Source organism: Mobula birostris, chromosome 1, assembly GCF_030028105.1.
Source record: "Mobula birostris isolate sMobBir1 chromosome 1, sMobBir1.hap1, whole genome shotgun sequence".
NCBI classification, from domain to species: Eukaryota; Metazoa; Chordata; class Chondrichthyes; order Myliobatiformes; family Myliobatidae; genus Mobula; species Mobula birostris.
The window spans coordinates 113636792-113657283 of record NC_092370.1 but is presented as its reverse complement, the minus strand read 5'-3'; the positions used below and the strand labels follow the sequence as shown (position 1 = coordinate 113657283).

The window sequence follows — 20492 nt, the reverse complement described above, 5'->3', positions numbered from 1 at the left end:
CACCTTAAGAATTTTTTTTTACTAAATTATAAAACAAATTCTATTGGTTAATGCTATAAGCTTTGATTGTGGTGTCCTTTGGCTCTCTTGACATCTCTTCTTGGGGTTATATACTTCTCTCCCTTTCAACCCAAATAGCTTTACCACATGTATTTTTGGTAAGGTAATGGTCAACTCTACTCCTTATAAACATTGTATGCATCTTCTCCAATTCTAGCACAGCATCTTTTCCCTTTTCCTCTCTGCTATCATTTAGCTCTTTCACTTTACAGCTCCTCCAGCAAGAGCATCTCCATCCACTGTATGACACACAGTGGTATCATATTCTTGGTCTAAACCCTATCAGGGATATGCCCCTTCCACTTCACCCCCTTCTATGTAACTTACTAGATTTGATTTCTATTTTTCCTCCATTCTGATGAAAGGCTGGTGACCTTTATAAGGAGGCTGCCTGTTCTCTCGAGTATTTCCATCATGATGTCACTATTTAAAGTAGTTTCCTGTAGAGTTCAACAAATAAAGTAAATTGTTAAACCCAAGTAATTTAAGGAAACACATTGTTGAATAAGAGGCTTCCGTTCACAGTGGCCTCACTCTAAGGAAAGTGCAATCCAACATTAACTCAGGTTACTTCTCCCTGGTGTAAACATATTGGAACTGCCACAGGCTTTTTTTTTTACAATAACGTACTGGATGAAGAAACATGCACATTTTAAAAAACTTCCATTATCAATTTGTGCTAAATAGATAATGAAAACTGTTGCTGAAAAATCAAATATGATCAATATTAATCTTTAAATTATTTCAAATTTATCTGGTTAAGTATTTACCTATACCCTAGACGCAAGAAAAAATACATGCAGAAAGAAACCTTTCATGATGTTCAGAGAATTATTTTTATTTTACAGGCCATCAATTATTAGAAACAACCAGCATCTCATATTAAACATGGAGAAACTTAATGCATGCATACTGTAATTCAAATTGCTGGATAAAATGTAGCAAATAATCTGCTGGATGAACTCAGTGAGGGGAAAGTTATCAAAATTCTACATCAAGACTAAGAGTGGAGAGGGGAATATAGCCAGTAAAGGGCGGGGGGGGGGGGGGGGGGAGTTGGTAAGCAAAGACCAGAGAGGATTACTGTACTGATGGGGTGAATGATGATGGATAGATGGAGCCAGACAAGGAAGGGGACGGGTGGAGCTGAAGTCATACATACATGGATAACAATGAAGGTAGACAAGTAAAGAAGCAGAGGCACATGGATTCAAGTGCGGGAGGGGAGAGTGCAGGAAGAGGCTGAGGGGATGGTGATCATCAGGAACACAGAGGTTACTGGTGTTGAAATTTAATGTGAGGAAAGTGATCATAGGAACCATTAGGAATGAGGTGAAAGGCACATGGAACCAGAACCAGATTGGGTGGGGTGTGGTTGGTGAGATGGGGGGGGGGGGGGGAGAGCAGGCAGATGAGATGTGTGGATTATGGGTTGATGGAACTGGGAGGGGAGTATGGAAAGGAGACAGGGCAGGGAAGAAACTCACTGGAGGTGATGGTCACCTGAAATTGAGAAGTTTAATGTTCGTACTATTGGGCTGTATATTGCTCAGGTGGAATACAAAGTGTTGTTCCTCTAGCTTGTGTTGGGCCTCACTCTGGTTGTCAAGAACAGACAGGTTAGTGCGGAAATGGGAAAGGAAGTTGAAACATCTGCTCAAGCGGCTGAGTTCCACTTGCAGATTGTGTGTTACTCCAGATTTCAGTATCAGCAGTCTCTTAAGTCTCCTCTGGAGAAGACATGTTATGTTAAAATGTACAATCAGAAACAACATGAAGTTCATTATAACTCTACTGCAAAGTAACAGATGCTTCAAAGCAATATGCCTATTACTGTTTTTGAACAGTAGAGGAAAGGACATTATTTGTGAAAATGAATGTGATCTGTGACTAACACAGTACTGCTGAGACACAAAAATGAACACCCCTTCAAAGTGTTCAAGTTTATTCTCTTCTCTTTAATTTACAGTCACAAATTTCAAAAGTAAAATTGGAAAGATAATGCATCTCCTGTAAGAGAAGGACCAATTGTTTGGCCCTTCAGTCAAAAGTAGATATTGTTACTTGAATGCCGTACGATATTTACCTTTCTTCAACACAGCTAAAGCTTTCAAAAGAATACTTTGATAATTTCAACCTTTCTAAACACATTATAATATCATTTGCAATGCATAAATATCCAAGTGCTTTAATATGTCATTTGAAAGTAACTGCAGTACTCGGTCATGTAGTGCTTTATTTGGGTTACATCATTGCCCACACTTGTAAGCAGATATAAAGAGCCAACTACAACAAGATGAAATAATTTGTACAATTCTGTTAACGTATCTCAGTAATTATTTTTCCAGACACAAGCCCAGATCCAAGGTATGATTACATAACAGCTTAAGCTGGAAGAGAATACCCATTTTTTCTTGAAAACAACATATTGATCAGCATTTTATTTGAGAGAGAAATAACCAACAGTTCCCTTATACATCACCACTCAAAAAGAGATTGTTAGTGACAGGAACACTATAAATCATGGTTTTGTTCTACAGGCCAATACCTATACTCAGCAGTCATCATTCATCTCTTCTGGGCTAGCTGCCTGACAGGTGCTGGGTGGGGTGAACACAGATGGATCGCTAATCCCTAAATGCAGATCAAAAAAGCGTGTAGAACTTGTAACATTGTAGCTCTTGGTATAAGTTTCTTGCACTGGATAGCAATCCTTTACAGTGTAAACTCCAACCCATGTTTCAACTGTGGAAAACAAGCAGAAATACAAAAAAAGATAAGAGTAGCCCAATGTTATTTTGAGATATAATCAATCATTTACATACCAAAATTAAAACAGGAAATTATAACCCAAAACAAAACGTAGATCAACTGGGAAAGTGGGCAAAAGAATTGTAGGTGGACTACTTTGGGAAGTTAAGACAGGGTAGGAGTTGCACAGTAAATAGCAGGACATTGGGGAATACCATACAGCAGAGACACTTCGGAGTACAAATACAGTTTACCAAAAGTAATGACAGAGGTACAGTATATAAGGTGGTGAATAAGGCGTATGATATGTCTGCCTTCATTGATGGGGCATTGACTACAAGAGTTGAGATGTCATGCTACAGCCTCTGGTGAAAGAGACCTGGAATATTGTGACAAGAGAGAATCTGCAGATGCTGGAAATCCAAGCAACACACACAACATGCTGGAGGAACTCAGCAGGCCAGGCAGCATCTATGGAAAAAAGTGCAGTCGGCGTTTCAGGTCCTGCTGAAGGGTCTCGGCCAAAAATGTCAACTGTACTTTTCCCCATAGATGCTGCCTGGCCTGCTGAGTTCTTCCAGCATTTTGTCTGGAATACTGTGTGCAGTTCTGGTAGTCACATTAAAGGAAGGCTGTGATTAAGCCAGAGAGAGTGCAGAAAAGACTTAAGGATATTGCCAGGATTGGTAAGCTTGAGTTATGAGGAGAGACTGGATAGGCTGGGACTGTTTTCCCCTGGAGTGAAGGTTGCTGAGGAGTGAGGGGTATAGATAAGGTAGATGGTCACAATATTATCCAAGGGTAGAGAAGACTAAAGCTAGTGGGTATTAGACAATAGATGCAGCAGTAGGCCATTTGGCCCTTCGAGCCAGCACCACCATTCACTGTGATCATGGCTGATCATCCACTATCAGCATCCAGTTCCTGCCTTATCCCCATAACCTTTGATTCCGCTATCTTTAAGAGCTCTATCCTTCTCTATTTTGAAAGCATCCAGAGACTTGGCCTCCACAGCCTTCTGGGGCAGAGCATTCCATATATCCACCACTCTCTGGGTGAAAAAGGTACTGGTGCAAGTTGAGAAGGGATAGATATAAAGGGGACCCAAGAAGTTAAGTTTTTGATACAGAGGGTGTTGAGTATATGGAACAAGCTGCCTGAGGAAGTGGTAGAAGAGGTACATTTACAACACATTAAAAATACATCGAGACAACTTCATGAATCAGAAGCTTTCAGAGCAGGGGTCGGCAACCTCTTTGCCTCTGTGGTCCGAATCGCGTTTAATGAGCGGATGGTGGGCTAGATAAATGCCATAAAAAACGAAATATGGGAATTATCCATTCAAATACATCTAGTTATGTTCTGCCTCAAATTAATGAATAACGCATGCTAGAAAATCATTTGTGCTCAAGGTTTCCTACCCTTGTTTTAGAGGAATAGGAGTCAAAATGTAGAGAAATGGGACAAGCTTAGAGAGGCTCATTTCTGTGTTATGTAATTCTATGACTCCAAGGTCAGATAGCAGCCGTGGAAAGAGAAAAAATGTTTCAGGTCTGGGCCCTTATCAGAACTGGGAAAGATATAGATCTGTTTCCACAAATACTGCTGGACTCGCTGAAAGTATTTGGTTTTTATTATAGATTTCCAACATCTACAATTGTTAAATTTTAAATTGTCAAAGTGCATTCCCTCACAGTTAACCTGCCTGCTAACTTGTTATGATTCAGGTATTGGAACACCTCCATCTCTCCAAACTTCACTCATTTGCAGTCTCTCAGTTTAGATAACAATTTGACTTTTACTTCTGTGTAAGTTATGGTAAGGCAAGAGTTTAAGACAACATCTGGGTAAGAATAGTCTGGGGCAGTTGCAGTCAAGTAAGACTGCCTCGGTTCACTACAGATGAGATAGGAATAACGGAAAGATCTGAAACACACCCAACAACTAAAGGATAAATGCTTCACTAACTTCAAAATATCATCGTTTGTCAGCTTGAAGTTTTGATTGACTTTTAATACCTCAGTTGAGAACGGTGATTGATCTTGTAAGGAATTCAAACATATACAGTACAATTTACCAAGTGGTCAATATGGGTAACTGATATGTCAATTCTGTCTGTAAAAAAAATAGCAGCATCTGTTCAGACTTCAGAACAGTGTGTGTAACAGGGGCCCACGCCGATCTTCTGGTGTACAAGTGAAATAAAAAGAATGTTTCAGGTGTATGTGTGTGTGTGTCTGTGTCTGTGTGTGTGTGTGTGTGTGTGTGTGTGTGTGTGTGTGTGTGTGTGTGTGTGTGTGTGTGTGTGTGTGTGTGTGTGTGTGTGTGTGTGTGTGTGTGTCCTGGGCCCAGTTATTTCAGTTACTTTATTTTATTATCAGTGATGACAACTTCTCTTACTGAAGTGCATAACATCACATTTTGTCATATTAAACTTCCTTTGCCAGGTTTTCACCAAATTATTCATTTATTTAGTCTCTCCTCCCCCTCCCCCACCCCACACACAAATTCTACAACAGCAAATTTAATTTTACATCTCAAATTATTGGGTAGTGATCTGTGAATTCTGTAAGGGTGAATACCTATAATCTGAATATCTTACCCTTTTATAAAATATCACAATAGACTATTTCACCTATTTTCATATCATCTGCAAACTTGGAAACTCTACATTTGTCCACTCAACCATGTCAATAATGTAAATAGTAAGTGATTTCAGGCCAAGAACAATTGCCAAGATACTCCATTTGTTTTATCCTCCAACCAGAAAAGGACCCATTTCTCCAACTCTGTTTTCTATGTGATGGCCAGTTTTCAATCGATGACACTTTTGGTACTTTGGGCTTTTAATTCAAGCACTGGCCTCTTTTGAGGCATGCTGTCAAATGCCTTTTGGAAATCTAAATACAGTAGATTTCTCTCTTTCAATGCTCCATGTCATATCTTCAACAAATTAAAGCAGATTTATCAAGCATGATTTACGCCTCATACTGACCCATGAGCTATTTCCTCTTTAATTATTGAATTTTACAAGTTAATTTACAAGAGGGTCACCTTGGCTGATTTCCAATCTTCCAGTACCTTCTCTGAATTCCAGTACCAATTCTGAACATTTTCAACCAATTTATCCACTATCTCTTCAATTTAAGTTTACATTAACTTATGCTTGTCCTCCTCTTATAATGTACAGTATTGTTGCAAAAGGTAATTTTGTTGGGATTTGTATGCTGTGTATGTACACCTATAATAAGCTTGAACTTAAGGCAGTCCTTTTAAGCCTTTGAGCACAAACTACAAGGTTCCAGTGATTTTTTTTTCCCCTTTAGTACGGTGAGTTTCTTGAATATTTTATCTTTTGTGATTGGGATAGTTACAAGATCCCTCAACTATTACCTTAGGGATTTTCATACAGTGCTCTTTAGTGAAGATCGATGGCAAAGGATTGATTTAACGTGTCTGCCATGCTAATCAGTAGGAGTAAACAGGTCAACAAATAGACAGGCAAGCTAAGCCCTTAGCAGACATGTTATGTCTGAAGGTCAACAATGCAACAAGTCAGGACGTTACTATATTGCTTTTGGCGACCTCAGAAGAACTTCAGCAAATTGCAAGCATCAGAGGGAAGCTGTGGATATATGCAAAAGCGACTGAGGTCCAAGATAGTGACTGGAGAATAGGACAGCAGGGGAGTGAAGGGCTGAGTGAAGAATTTAGAGGAAGAATGCATCCAGAAGTGATGATAGGTGTCACGTTGTCTGCCAGGAAAGCCATGAAACAGCAAGAATAAGAGAAGAGCACCGAGAAAGGAAGAAATTATTGACTCAGGTTCAAAAGCAGACCTGATGAGGTTTTGTTTGAGTTGCAGGTAAGACAACAAATTAACAGACCAAGGCTTGAACCGAGAAATTTCTGCCTGAAAGGTCAAATCTGAGCATGAGGGACATAACTGAGCATGAAACGTTAGTTGATTAATTGAAACTAGTTAGTTTGACACCAGCTGATGGCTGATTTTGGTCATCCCAGCTACACATAAACCAAGAAGGAATCTTCAGCAGCTAGCCAATGCTAAGGGTAGGAAATAAAAACAACATTCATGGTTTAATTTAACATTCCCACAAAAAGTACAGAGCAGAACATCAAAGTTAAAGACCCAAGAAAACAAGTTAAATAGAGAACAAGACAAAAAACAAGAACAAAGACCCAAGACACCAAGAGGTTAATGAAGCAGAAAACCAAGGAATGGAGAGCATGTGAGTGAAATCAGGAAAAAAAAAGGTCATTATCAAATTGGCACAACAAATATTAAGAAAAATCCAGAGATGATTTCTAAGTTCATAGAGGTATTGTACGAAAGGATAACTAAGGAAAGAATAGGGTCTATTAGGGACCACAAGATAGGCACACATAGAGTCATGTGTGGGTATGGTTCTCAATGAGTATTTTGCAACCATCATCACAAGATGGGATGTCATTGCTGTAAGCTAAAGACACTAGTTTTTCAAATATTGGATGGAATAAACACAGCAAAAGAGATTTACTATTTTTGAAAGTGGATAAATTACTAGGTCCTGATAAAATATATCAAAAGTTGTTAATAGCAAGGAAGGAAATTGCAAATGCTTTGACCATCAATTTTTAATCCTCTCTACCTATGGTGGCACAGGGACCAATCCGATGACTGCAGTGTACCATCTGTAAAAGTGACTGAAAGTATAATCCAAGCTATTGTAGCCTTTCTATGAAGGGTTACCTGACTTAAAACATTAACTCATTTCTCTCTCCACAGATGCTGCTTGATCTGCTCAGTTTGTCCAGTGCTTTGATTCCACTTCAGATTTGCAACTTGTGTTTTTTTAATTAAAAGCCAGTTAGTTTAAATTTGTTGGGCAAATTATTGGAATCTGTTTAAGGGACAATACACTAATGTTCATTTAGAAAGATACAGATTAATCAAGGATAATCAATCTTGATTTATTATAGGAATATTGTGTCTGACTAACTAATTTATCTTTTTGAAACGATGTAAGTAATCTTACAGGAAATATGGTTGCATTGGAGTAGGTGCAGATGAGATTTATGAGGAGGCCGTCAGGAGTGGAGAACATTAATATTAAAGATTCTAAAGACAGGATACACTGGGGTTGTTTTCTTGGGAATAGGGCTTTTGAAGAGATTCCTAATTGAAGTAGACAAAATTACAAAGGGTCTGGATTAAGTAATGGAGGAGTCAAAAATCTGGAAGATGGGGAAGTGTAAATTTAAGGTTGTCAGTAGAAGTAATTAAGAGAGTGAGGAAAAATTATTTTCACCCTGAGCATGGATGGAGTCTACAACTCATCATTTCAAAGATTAGATGAGGCAATAACCTGCATCACTTTGGATGTGCACCTGAACACCAATGATATACAGGGCTAGACCAAGTGCTGTAACGTGGGATTTAGCTAGGTAGCACTTTCTTAACTAGTGTGGTCAATGTTTCCTTTGATGCTGTAATTTTCTAAAGATACCCATCATAAAAATCACAGTGTGGGGAGGGTGTTTGCAAAACTTATGGACAGAAGATACATCACGAATATGTGTAGTACAGCAATGTGATTTCATTGCTGCATCACAATTCTGAATTTGGATGTAAATGATTACATTTTATGTAAAAGTCTAGATAAATTTAGACTACAGTGTTTGAAGATGAAGAAGAGATTTCTTTCTTGGCCAGAAAATTGATAGTCTATGGTGGTTTGAGATTCTTCATTGGATTTATTTGGAATAATGTTAAAATAATCTTCTAGCTATAATTTACAAGGCATAGAAGTATTAACTCAATATAAAACAGTGATGCTTTTGTTTTCGTACAAGATTTTTAAAATTCCTATCTAATTTTTAAACCAGACTTAAGATAGTTATAACTAGACTGCATCCAGCCATCTTTTAAGTAATTACCTAAAATGAAACAGGTACCAAATTTCCTGCAACTGAGAAAAATCTAACCTACTTAAGCAATGACAAAGTTTGGAAATATGGCTAAAGGGATTAGGAGTAAGTAGCTTAACCACTCCTCTATCAGCAGACCTCCTGCTAATAGAACCCCAGTCTTGTTTGGCAACTATTCAATTTCTAAGCAGTAGAGTGCCAATACCAGCCATAAAATGCAACTTACCATACACTAAGTGAGTACTTTTCATGACAGAATAAAATTACTGTTTCAAATAAGATCATTTCTAATTCCAACATTCAATCTAAAATTTGGACTTCCTTCTGAAGGAATCTCAATTCCCAACACTGCAAATTCTCAACAACTTTGCTTCTACAGCTGCAAAATTCTAATCTCAGTATTTTTCACAGCAAAAAGTCTGATTGAAATTCTTAAAAATCAGACACAGTAGAATATACGCAAATACTTTTTGCGTAATATTCAAACTAAATAAGCTATTTTCATATTTACAGAACAAACAGAATGCTTTTGCAGCCAAGTTCAAAGTTTGAAATCAAAATTTACTTTGGACAGACCTTGACATATCTAGCCTCTAGCCAACAGCTAAATAGAAACCTACCTTCTACTAAACTTGCATTTTCAAGAAATTTTTACAGGATCCAAAAGATAGAAAATATATTCAAAACTAGAAACTGCACTTCATAAAAATTTAAAACACAAAGTTGAAGCTTATTTAAATTCTGGACATATTAGCCTACGCACACAGCATGCAGCAATTGCATTCTGATCTGTAAAACAAATTATTAAACTATTTGCCTTTTCAGCAGCATAAGCAGTACTGGATGATAACAAGTAAATATTTAATGTCTTTTTAAAAACATTAGCCTTTGAGATTATATAGATATTTAGACAAGAGAAGATCAATGAGATGAATAAAAGATTTGTATTTATATTTATCAGTTGGGCCAACCTGGCAAATTGAATGTGTTATCTTAAAACCTCTACCTTAATCTACATAGGCCACGAGTTGTTTTTTTGGTTCAGGAGATCACATTATGCTTTAAATATATTCCCACAATGGCCAAGAACTAGTTTGTCAGCCCTTCCATATCTATTGCAATAAGTTTATAATTATTGCCATATGATACAATGAATCAGATCAAAAACAGCATAACAAAAGACATCCAATTCCACAGGTTGGGAATTGCAGCAGGGCTAATTTGGAGATGGGGGGAAATTGGGTAGGTCAATTGGATGAGCTTGTTTGGAGGAAAATGAACAAATGGCAAGTGAAAAGCTTTTAAGATTGAGATATCAAGAGTTTGGGGGCAGCATGTTCCTCTTAAGGTGAAGAGTAAACCTGGCAAGTTCAGGCAATCCTGGCTGACAAGAAATATTGCAGCTCTAGTCAAGAAAAAAAAAGTAAGCATGCATCTGGTTCAGGAGGTGGGGGAGTGTATCCCTTGATGACTAAAAAAAGATTAAGAATATACCAGTGAGAGAAATCAAAACAAAGAGAGGATACAAGATGCATCTGTCAAGGTAGGGTTAAGGAAAATCCCAAGAGGTTCTATAGCCATATTACGAGTAAAAGGTGGCTAGAAAGAGAGTAGGTCCCCTGAGATTAGCAGGGCCACCTATGTCTTGAGCCACAGGAAATGAATGGGATTTTTAACAAATTTCTCCTCAGAGTTTAATGCTTCACAGTGCATTAAGGTGGATAAATCCACAGGACCTGAATGAGCTTGTGGGAGGCTATTGAAGAAAAGTGAAGAAAATGCCGAGATTCTTTGCTTCATTGATAATCACTGGAAGTCCCCAGAGGTGACTAACGTTGTCATGTTGTTTAAGGGCAGCAAGGACAAGGTAGGGAACTAAAGGCCGATCAGCCTGACATCAGATACTAGGGGGGAATTCAAAGCCATATAAATCTACCAGCATCTGGATAGGCAGTCTAATTAGGTGGAGTCAGCATACGTGCGTGGGAAATTGTGGTTGACAAATCTTGTAAATTCATTGAGGTAACTAGAAGTATAGCTGAAGGTAGGGCAGTGGGTGTCATCAAATTGGTCCGCAGCAAAGCTTTGACAAAGTCCTGCATGGCAGGCTGCTGTAGAATCCAGAGAGGTGCTAGTAAGGTGGATTCAAAATTAACTCAAAGGTAGGAAGAAAAGGGTGGTGGTTGAATGTTATGGAAACTGGTGACTAGGAGTGTGCCGCAGGGATCAATGTTGGGACCGTTGTTCTTCATCATTGATAAAAATGATTTGAATGTGAATGTACATGGCTCGATCAGTAAGTTTGCAGATGATACAAAATTGGAAAGTGTTGTTGATAGTGACGTAGGTTCTTGTGGATTACAGTGGGGTTTTAAGCACTTAGAGAGGTGGGCTGAAGGATGGCAAGTAGATTTTAATACGGATAAGTTTGAGGAGATGTATTTTGGATAGTCTAATCAGATGAGGTCTCATATTATGAATTGAAGGGCACTAGGGATTAAAATGGAACAGATTACAAGTGGCATGTTCATTGAAAGCAGTGTCACAAGTAGACAAGGTGGCGAAAAAGGTGTTTAGCATGCCAGGGCACTGAGGATAAGAGCTGGGGTATTATGTTGCAGTGATGTACGAGTTGCTCATGAAGCTGTACTTGGAGTACTGTTTACAGTTTTGGTCACCCTGTTAAGGTAGTTACATTGGAAAGAGTACAGAAAGAATTTACAAGAATGTTGCCAGTACTGAAGCAAATTATGAGAAGTATAGACAAGGTGGATTATGTCCAAAATTAGGGCACATAGATTTAGGATGGGAGGGGAGAGATTTATAAGGGACCCAAGGGGCAACCTTTTCACCATACAACGTCTGGTGAATAAATGGAAAAGTTTGCCAGAGGAAACGGAAGAGGCAGGTTTAATAGTATCGTTTAAGAAGTGCTCAGCTAGGTACATTAAAGGGAGGGGCCTGGAGGGAGATGTGATGAATGCAGAAAATAGGGACACCATACTCGGTATGGACAAAAGAGCCTGTATCCATTCTGTATCACTCCATGACACTTTATAACTGCCATCAAACACTAGAAACATTCTTTAATGCACACCAATATTTGAAACTACCACTATACTCAATAATTTAAATGATCCAGTAGCTTAAAACAAAACCAGAAGACACAAGTGACAGGAGAGTTAGGACATTCAGCGGCTGAGTCTGCTCTGCCATTCCATCACAGCCGATTCACTACACCGCTCAGTTTCATTCTCCTGCCTTCTCCATGTAACGATTGACGCCCTGACTAGGCAAGAACCTATCAACCTCCACCTTAAATACACCCAATGACTTGGGCACCACAGCCGCCTATGGCAATGAATTCCACAGATTCACTCCCCTCTGGCTAAAGAAATTCCTCATCTCTCTTCTAAATGGACCTTCCTCTACTCTGCGGGTGTGACCTCTGGTCCTAGACTTACCCATATAGGAAACATCCTCCCCACATCCACTCTAGCCAGACCTTTCAATATCAAATAGGTTTAAATAAGATCCCCGCTCATTCTTCTATACTCCGGTGCGTAAAGGCTCAGACCCATTAACCTTTTCGTTCCTGGAATCAAATATAACACCTTCAGTCCTGTATTCATCGCCCTTTTAAATGTTGGCCCCATGTTACACATCAACATCCCACTGGCTGCAAATTTGCCCCGTCATCTGCCTGTCCTTCCTCACAGTTGCATTAGACATGACATCTACTTGTATATCAAAACAAGGTTTTATATAGAGCTATTCAGAATATCAGAAGTTCTAAATTTTGGAAGGCTAACCAGGATATTATTGCAGATGTCAATATTGAATTCAGTGGAAGTATTCAGTTGATTTATACAAATTAAGATATCAATAGCCTAATAAAATACTAAGTTTTAGGTTTTAACTCTTATCCCTCATTGCATGTAATGGTGCCTTTGTTAATATTTGTTTCTATTTGATTACTCTCAGAAGAGTTCATTGGGTCAATGGGAAATGTATGTGGTTTTGATATTGTTGCAATATTTTAATATCAATGAGACTTATAGTAGGGGGATTGCATCACACATCAACTTTGTGTTGCATATCTGCATCCACTGGGAATAAAATTGCATTGAAGTTCACTGGAAGAAATCCCAGTCTTAATATCTTCAATACTTGTAGTCTCAATCAGCTAAAGTATCACCATCTAATGCACCTCTACAAATAGCATGCTACTTACATTGACGAGCAGGTTTCCTATCGGACCATTCTTGAACCTCAATCTGGTCTCCTGGCCCACCGATGTTGTACTGATCTTCATACGTGGAGTTATCAGGAATATCATATGGGTCCCATGGCTGAGGAAGAGGCAGTTTGGTACACTGCATTGTCACTTGCTCAATCTTGAAAAGCACTGGGTTTTTAAACAAATAAATGTATTCATAAAATCTAGAAGGAACAAAAAGAAAGTCAGGGGCCATATAAAGAGATATTGGACATCTGAAAGAAAAACAGAAAATAATGCAGATACTTTAATGACTTACCTCAATGTTGTCAAATTATGTAAATTCTGCATGTGTTTCTTAAAAGTTACCAACAGCCTATCCATGAAATCTTTTAATGAAACCCGATCTCCCATAGTTTATTTTGTTTAGATTTGGAATCCTAGCTTCAAGATGAATTACTGCACCTTTCATCTTAATGACTTATGTCATGGTCACTACTTCCTAATGAACTTTGCCCTACAAGTTTAACTAACATTGTCTTATTGAAAAACACCCAGTCAAGGATAATCTTCTTCCAGTTGGCTGCTCAACAAAATGATACAAAAAGTCATCCCACACACTACAGGAATTCTTCCTCTGGAGTATTACTGCAGATTTAGTTTGTCTTGACTATAAGCAAAATAAAGTTACTAACAATTATATTAGCATTGTCCATGATACATTCACCCTTCATTTCCTGTTTGCTGTCCCCTGTATTACCACAATAATTTGGTGTTTCAAGGTGTATAGACAACTTCAAACAATAATTTTCATGTTTTTGTTTATTTGCTCCACGCAGGCCCACTCCTTTACACAGGTACTGGAAATGACATGAAACAATTTTGAATCTTGAAATTGACTTTATTCTTTACTAGCAGCAACACACTAACTGGTTTTTCCTTTTTTTAAGTTCACAGATATGATAAAAGAATGCACGCTGAATGCAGAAACTAGTAGGTTGAAAGATGACAACCAAGGAAACTACTTTTGTTTTGTAATGAGGCAGGATGGGCTGGTAGGGGAAAACAGATACAAGAAGTCTGAGAAAATAAGCAAATGCTTCATCGACCAACACAGAAGGGAAAACAAGTTTCCTGAAAGAGTGGAAAACTTAAAATGTCCTGAAACAGACGATCTCATCGTGAAAGCAGATGCAACAGAAAAACTGGGAGAAAGGGAGGTCATCATGATAAGAGACAGTGTGAAGAGGTGTAGTCATAGAGTCTTAAAGGAGGGAAGCAGGCCCTTCAGCCCAAGGTCCATGGGGACTGTGTTGTCCAGTAAGCTAGTACCATGTGCCTCCATTTGGCCCATGGCCCTCTAAACCCCTATCCCCATACTTAACAAGATAGCTTTTAAACATTGCTAATGTGCCTGCCTCAATCACTATTTTTGGCATCTCATTACAAATACGCAACCCTTTGTATGAAAAAGCTGTTCCTGGTATCCCTTTGAAATTTCTCCCTCTCATCTTAAACCTATGCCACCCCCACCCTTGCTAGGGGGAAAAAAACAATGTGCTTTCACTCTGTCTATGCCACCCATGATCTTATATACCTCTTCAGGTTATCTCTCAAATCTCGTGTTCCAAGGAATAAAGTCATAGTCTATGCAAACCCACCTTCCAACTCACCACCGCCCCCCCACCAGCTCATCCAGGCAACATCCTGGTAAACCTTTTCTACACCATTTCTAGTTTAATAGCATCTTTCTTATAATAGGGTGACCAAACTACATAATACTTCCGAACTCCTGTACTCAGTGTCCTGACCGATGAAATCCAGTACCCTAAGCACCTTATTCATCACCCATCTTTCAGCAAGCTATGCAGTTGCACTCTGCAGGGCCCTCCCATTCACTGTACAAATCCCACCCTGGTTCAACCTTGCAAAAATGCAATACCTCACATTGATATGAATTGAAAGCCATTTACTAATCCCCATCCCATTTACCATCTGATCAACACTCCCCTGTAATTTTTTATGACCTTCCACACTGCCAAAACACCAGCTATTTTAGCATCATTTGAAAACTTGCGGACACTCAAATCATACACAAAAAAGACAAAGGTTTCAGCACTGACCCGTGGCACACTACAAGTCACAGGCCTCCAGTCTGAAAAATAGCCCTTGACCATCAGCCTTTGTTTCCAGCTGTGAGCCAATTATTAATCCCAATTAGCTATCTCCCCCGGATCCCATGTTTACCTTCCAGGCTAGTCTGCCATGTGGGACCTTTTCAACGGCTTTGTTAAAGTCCATGTAGACAACATCCACTGCCCTAAAAGAACTCCAAGAGATTTGTCAGACATGACTTCCCACACATAAAACAGTGTTGAGTGCCCTGGATCAGAATCTGTGTCTCTAAATTTTGGTAGACCTGTCCCTCAGAATCCCCATGTCAGACTAACTGCCCTATAGTTTTCTGGTTTATTTTTTGCAACCCTTTTTAAACAATGGCACCACATCAGCCACTCCGCAGTCCTCCAAAGCTCACTTGTGGTCAGAGATGAAGCAACAAATCTCTGTCATTTCTTCATTAGCTTCCCACAAGGTCTGAGAATGCACCAGGCCGGGCATTGGAGATTTACCATTTTAATGCACTTTGGCTGGTGGGGTGGAGCTATGTCTCTACCGAAGGAAGTGCAAGGCACTCCTTCCTACCCCTAACCTACAGGTGACCCTTGGGCAAGGTGTAGCACCTGCTTAGTTCCCCCCCCCCCCCCAAAATCAGGGTCACTCAAAGCCATGGGAAGAGGTGGTGGATGGTTGTATGAGCAGCTGGTGCATATCACAAGTCCTGGGTATGCAACCAGTGACGCAGACAATCTCTGAAGAGTATTGATAATGGCTGAGGTCAACTGTCTTGTAAAGACACTGCCCAGAAAGAGGAAAGGGCAAACCACTTCTCTAGAAAAATTTCCCGAGAATGATCATGGTCTTAAAGACGATGATCGTCCACACCATCCGACACGGCCCATAATGGTGATAATGAATGTACTTTAAGAACTCCAATACCTCTTCCCTGCTAATCTGTGTGATCCAAGACACCATCACTGATGTACCTTATTTCTTTAGCCTCTATTGCTTTCCACAATAGAAAATGAGGAGGAATATTTATTAAGAAGTTTTATCCATTTCCTCTGGCTCCACACACAGACAGCTATACTGATATATAGGGGGACCTGTTCTTTCCCTAGTGATCACCATTTTAATATACCTATGGTATATTGTGTCACCTCGCATACCAGATCCCTCTCATCTCCTCTTTTTGACCTCCTAACTTCTCTCCTAACTGTATTCCTACACTTGTAAACATTAAACGATTCACCAGTTCCCAATTGCTTACAGTGCATGACTCCTTCATTTTCTTAACCTGAGCATCAATACCTTTCCTCAACCAGAGTTCCTGAAACTTACCAGCCTTGCCCTTCAGCACATCAACTCCTCCCTGAGAAGCAACTTGGATCTAGTACAATTTGCTTACCATCACAACAGGTCTTCCTAGAACATTTGTATAGCACAGACACATACATTAGGATGCTCTTCATTGACTACAGCTTGGCATTCGTTACTATTATCCCCTCAAAACTAATCAATAAGCTTCAAGTCCTAGGTCTCAGTACCATTTTGTGCAACTGGGTCCTCATACAGACACCAGTCAGTTCAGACTGGCAACATTTCCTTCACAAGCTCCCTCAGTTCAGGTGCACAAGGCTGCGTGCTTAGCCCCCTGCTCTACTCACTTTATACTTATGACTAAGGCAGTTTCAATGTCGTATTTAAGTTTGCCAATGAGACCATGGTCATTGGCCAAATCAAAAGTGGTGAAAAAAACAGCATATAAGAGGGAGATTGAAAATCTGCCTGAGTGGTGCCATAACAACAACTTCTTACTCAAAGTGAGCAAGATCAAAGAGATGATTATTGACTTCCAGAGGAGGAAACCCGAGATCTTCGGGAGATCAAAGCTGGAGAGGGTCGGTAACTTTAAATTCCTCAGTGTTATCATTTCACAGCATTTGTCCTGGGTCCAACACACCAGCACAATCACGACGAAAGCACAGCAGTGCCTCTACTTTCTTAGAAGTTTGTGAAGATTTGGCACGTTGTCTAAGACTCTGACAAAATTCTATAGATGGGTTGTATATTGACTGATTGCATCACAGCCTGTTATGAAACTACTAATGCTCTCGCACAAAAAACTGATAAAAAAGTAGTGGACACTGCCCAGTCCATCACGGGAAAAGCCCTCCCCACCGTTGAGCACAATAATATGAAGCACTGTCGCAGGAAAGCAGCATCGATCATCAAGGACCCCCACCCTCCAGGCCATGCTCTCTTTTTGCTTATGTCATCAGGAAGATGGTACAGGAACCTCAAGAACTGCACCAGCAGGTTCAGGATCAGTTATTACCCTTCAACCATCAAGCTTTTGAACCAGAGGGGATAACTTCATTCATTTTCATTCGCCCTATCACTGAAATGTTCCCAGAAGCTAAGGCCTCAATTTCAAGAAATCTTCATCTCATGTTTTTGATATTTATAACCTATTTATTTATTATCTTTCATTTTGTATTTGCGCAGTTGTTGATTTTTTCACATTGGTTGCTGCCTGTCCTGTTGGGTGGGGTCTTTCATTCATTCTGTAGTGTTTCTTGTTACTGTGAATGCCTGCAAGAAAATAAATCTCAGGGTTGTACATGTGACATGTGTACTTTAATCATAAATTTACTTTGAACTTCACCTTAACAAGAGCACACAGGTTTTCTAAGGCTCCACTTAGCAGACACTCCTTTCCCTGCAAACAATCCCACCAAGTCAATCTCTAGAAGATCTTACCTAAAGGCTCCAAAATTTGCTCTGCTCTAGTGCAGGACCTAACCTGCCAATCAATTGTATCCTTGTCCGTAACTACTTTAGAGCTAATAGAAGTGTGGTCACTGGAACCAAAGAGCTTACTGACAGACAGTTCTGCCATTTGCCCTGCCTTATTCCCCAGAAGCAGGTCCTGTATTGCACCCTCTCAAGTACTGTAGGACCCTCTCTGTACAGTTAAAGGAAACTTCCTTCCACACATTGCAAAGTGCAGTCCAGTAGCTGAAGGAGTTATTGGGATTATAGTAAATGTTAGGGGATAATATGTCTCTTGAAATAGAGATGGATAAATTCCAGTAAAGGGCAGAAGTGTCAGAAATGGTCTAAAGGAATTTGACAGCAGGTGTAAGTTAGATATTAAAATTAACAAATTTAGAAATCTGACTCTTTCAGGGGTGGTATTATTAATCTCTTATTGTTGTGAACAGTGGGCAGTTAAAGTCTGAATGCTTTACTGAGAATTGCTCACTCCGCAGCTGATTGGGAAAGCCTATTATTAGTCAAACGATACAACTCAGCTTTAACTCCACTGGAAAACATGTACCAACAACTCGTTTCAGGATATCAGCGGGCATATAGGTGCAGTGCAGATCCTGGCACATTATTTCTGAAGCCTCATAAATGCACTGTCATCACACAGCGTCGTTAGCCTTCCGCAGTATTTGTGCGAGCAGTACAGTATACCTACAAAAGAAACGGCCTCTCTAAGTGTTATTCCGTAGGTAAGAATCATAAACACCCATTGCAGATAAACAGGGCAATAGAGCTATGTATTATCCTAAGCCCTTGGGTAACACAGGGCCCCGAGGAGGAGACAGGGGTAGCGGCCATCATGCCCGGGATTACACCTACTTTTTGCAGGGGATGTGGCCCTTCTTCTCATCCACGATCCGGATGCGCTGGTTTTTCCCGTCGTACGAGATCAGCACTCGGCTGTTCCTACCCGTCTTGTGATTATACACGACAGCTCGGCCTTCCCACTGCTGAGGGGCTTGGCACGGCTTAGGCTGCACCGACACCGCGGACTCGAACACCCGGGTGGGTCGGGATAGGCAGGACACGGACATCAGCCCGCAGTACAGCAGCGGCCACACCAAGCCCGCACGCAGCCTGCCATCAGCCATGGCGACACCAACTGACTGCACGTGACCGAGGTGCGGCCAAAGAGCGGAGCGGGGGGGGGGGTCAACGGTCACGTGAGTGGGGTCGGGGCGGAAGAGGTCAGCCCTCTGGTAATGACACCCATGGAGCTGAGGGGCAAGTGGGTGGCTGTCCGCTGCTAAACGCGGTTATACAGTGCAGGTGCTGGAAAGCAGCAAACTCATTCTCCTTCCCTGGAGGACCTGTTCTTATTTCTAGCCTCCGGAGTAATGAATGAGTTTTGTGACTGGCGATTTTTGTTTTGGAAAGCTTTGAATTTTATATCCCCCAAAAATCTAGAAGTTGGAGGTGACGATGGGTTTTCTGTCATTTCTCTTGTGCATACTTTAGACCATTTTCAAACAGTGAAAATGAAATTCGGTGTCATTTAAACAATTTCTGAGAGGCGCTTTCCTTTAATGGGGCTGAGAGGCTGGCTCTTTAAATTTGAAAGAAGTAGCCCTGGAACCTGCTACTCCTGTGTACTGTACCACACTGTGGGAAGGATGTGATTGAACTGAAGGAGAGGCAGAGGAGGATCCCAGTGGACCTGGGATGGAGCATCACAGTTTACGAGGATATGCTGATTTATTGCTTTGTAAATGAGAAGCTGAAGATTGAGGTATACAAAATTATAAGGGGCGTAGATAGGGTAGATAATGAGAAATTGTTCCCCTAGCTGATTTATAACTACAGATTATAAAGGATGAGAGATTTGAGGAAGAATGTTTTTCACCTAAATAATGGCTGAACTGTCTGCAAATGTAATGATGTCAGGAAACGTAGAGGAGGTTTGACCAAAACATAGGGCAGCAGAGACAATTTAGCAATGAGTAGTCACATCAATAATAAACTACAAAATAACAGGCCACAAAACAGATAGAAGATGCTTAACATGACAAGGTAACTGAAGGCTTGGAGCAACTGTTGAAAGTTGGCTGGCTTGATGGGTGAACAAAATATTGTCTGTCTGTCTGTGTCTTGTTCTATGGCGGTTGGCACCCAGTTTAATGGTGCTTTACCGCCACCTTCTGCTCCGGAGTGTGCAATAGACGTACATTCTAAATCCCTTCACCCAATCTCTCTCTCTCTCTCTCTCACACACACACACACACACAAACACACACACACACACACACACACACACACACACACACACACACACACACACACCTATACTTTATCCTCCCATCTTCGGCCATCCTAGTACCCTATTCCTGTTTATCCGTCATAACCTATAAAAAAAAAACCCTGTACCTCTTAAGAGAGCTAAAAATACCCTAACCTGTGCTCTCTCACCCATGCCCAGCAACCGTTTGAATATGAATTCCTGCACCCCCAATTCCCTTAGTTTAATTCTCATCATCTCTCTCTGTATCCCATTCTTGCTGCAACTCAGAACTACATGTTGTACTGTCTCCTCTTCCTGACAGTCCTCACACAATCCTGTCTGGTGTTTCCCTATCATTTTCAATGT

The 20492-nt window shown here is 40.3% G+C and overlaps 1 protein-coding gene across 1 annotated transcript; it reads right to left on the bottom strand.

The window, feature by feature from the left end:
- Positions 1-882: 882 nt before the first annotated feature.
- epdr1 (ependymin related 1) lies at positions 883-19028 on the bottom strand. The gene is made up of 3 exons (XM_072260492.1): positions 18728-19028; positions 12974-13182; positions 883-2805 (listed from the first exon to the last, which is right to left on the bottom strand). The coding sequence occupies exons 1-3, from the start codon at positions 18997-18999 to the stop codon at positions 2615-2617; spliced, it is 672 nt and encodes a 223-aa protein (XP_072116593.1). The 5' UTR covers positions 19000-19028; the 3' UTR covers positions 883-2614.
- Positions 19029-20492: the final 1464 nt, after the last annotated feature.

Bases quoted from the DNA above. Each gene is read 5' to 3' on its own strand.
- epdr1 (XM_072260492.1), bottom strand. From the start codon at position 18,999: ATGGCTGATGGCAGGCTGCGTGCGGGCTTGGTGTGGCCGCTGCTGTAC. The intron at 13,183-18,727 runs GTAGGTGTAATC...TGTTCCTTCTAG, and splicing joins GGCCACATCCCCTGCAAAAA to ATTTTATGAATACATTTATT. The intron at 2,806-12,973 runs GTAAGTAGCATG...TGTTTTCCACAG, and splicing joins TAGGAAACCTGCTCGTCAAT to TTGAAACATGGGTTGGAGTT.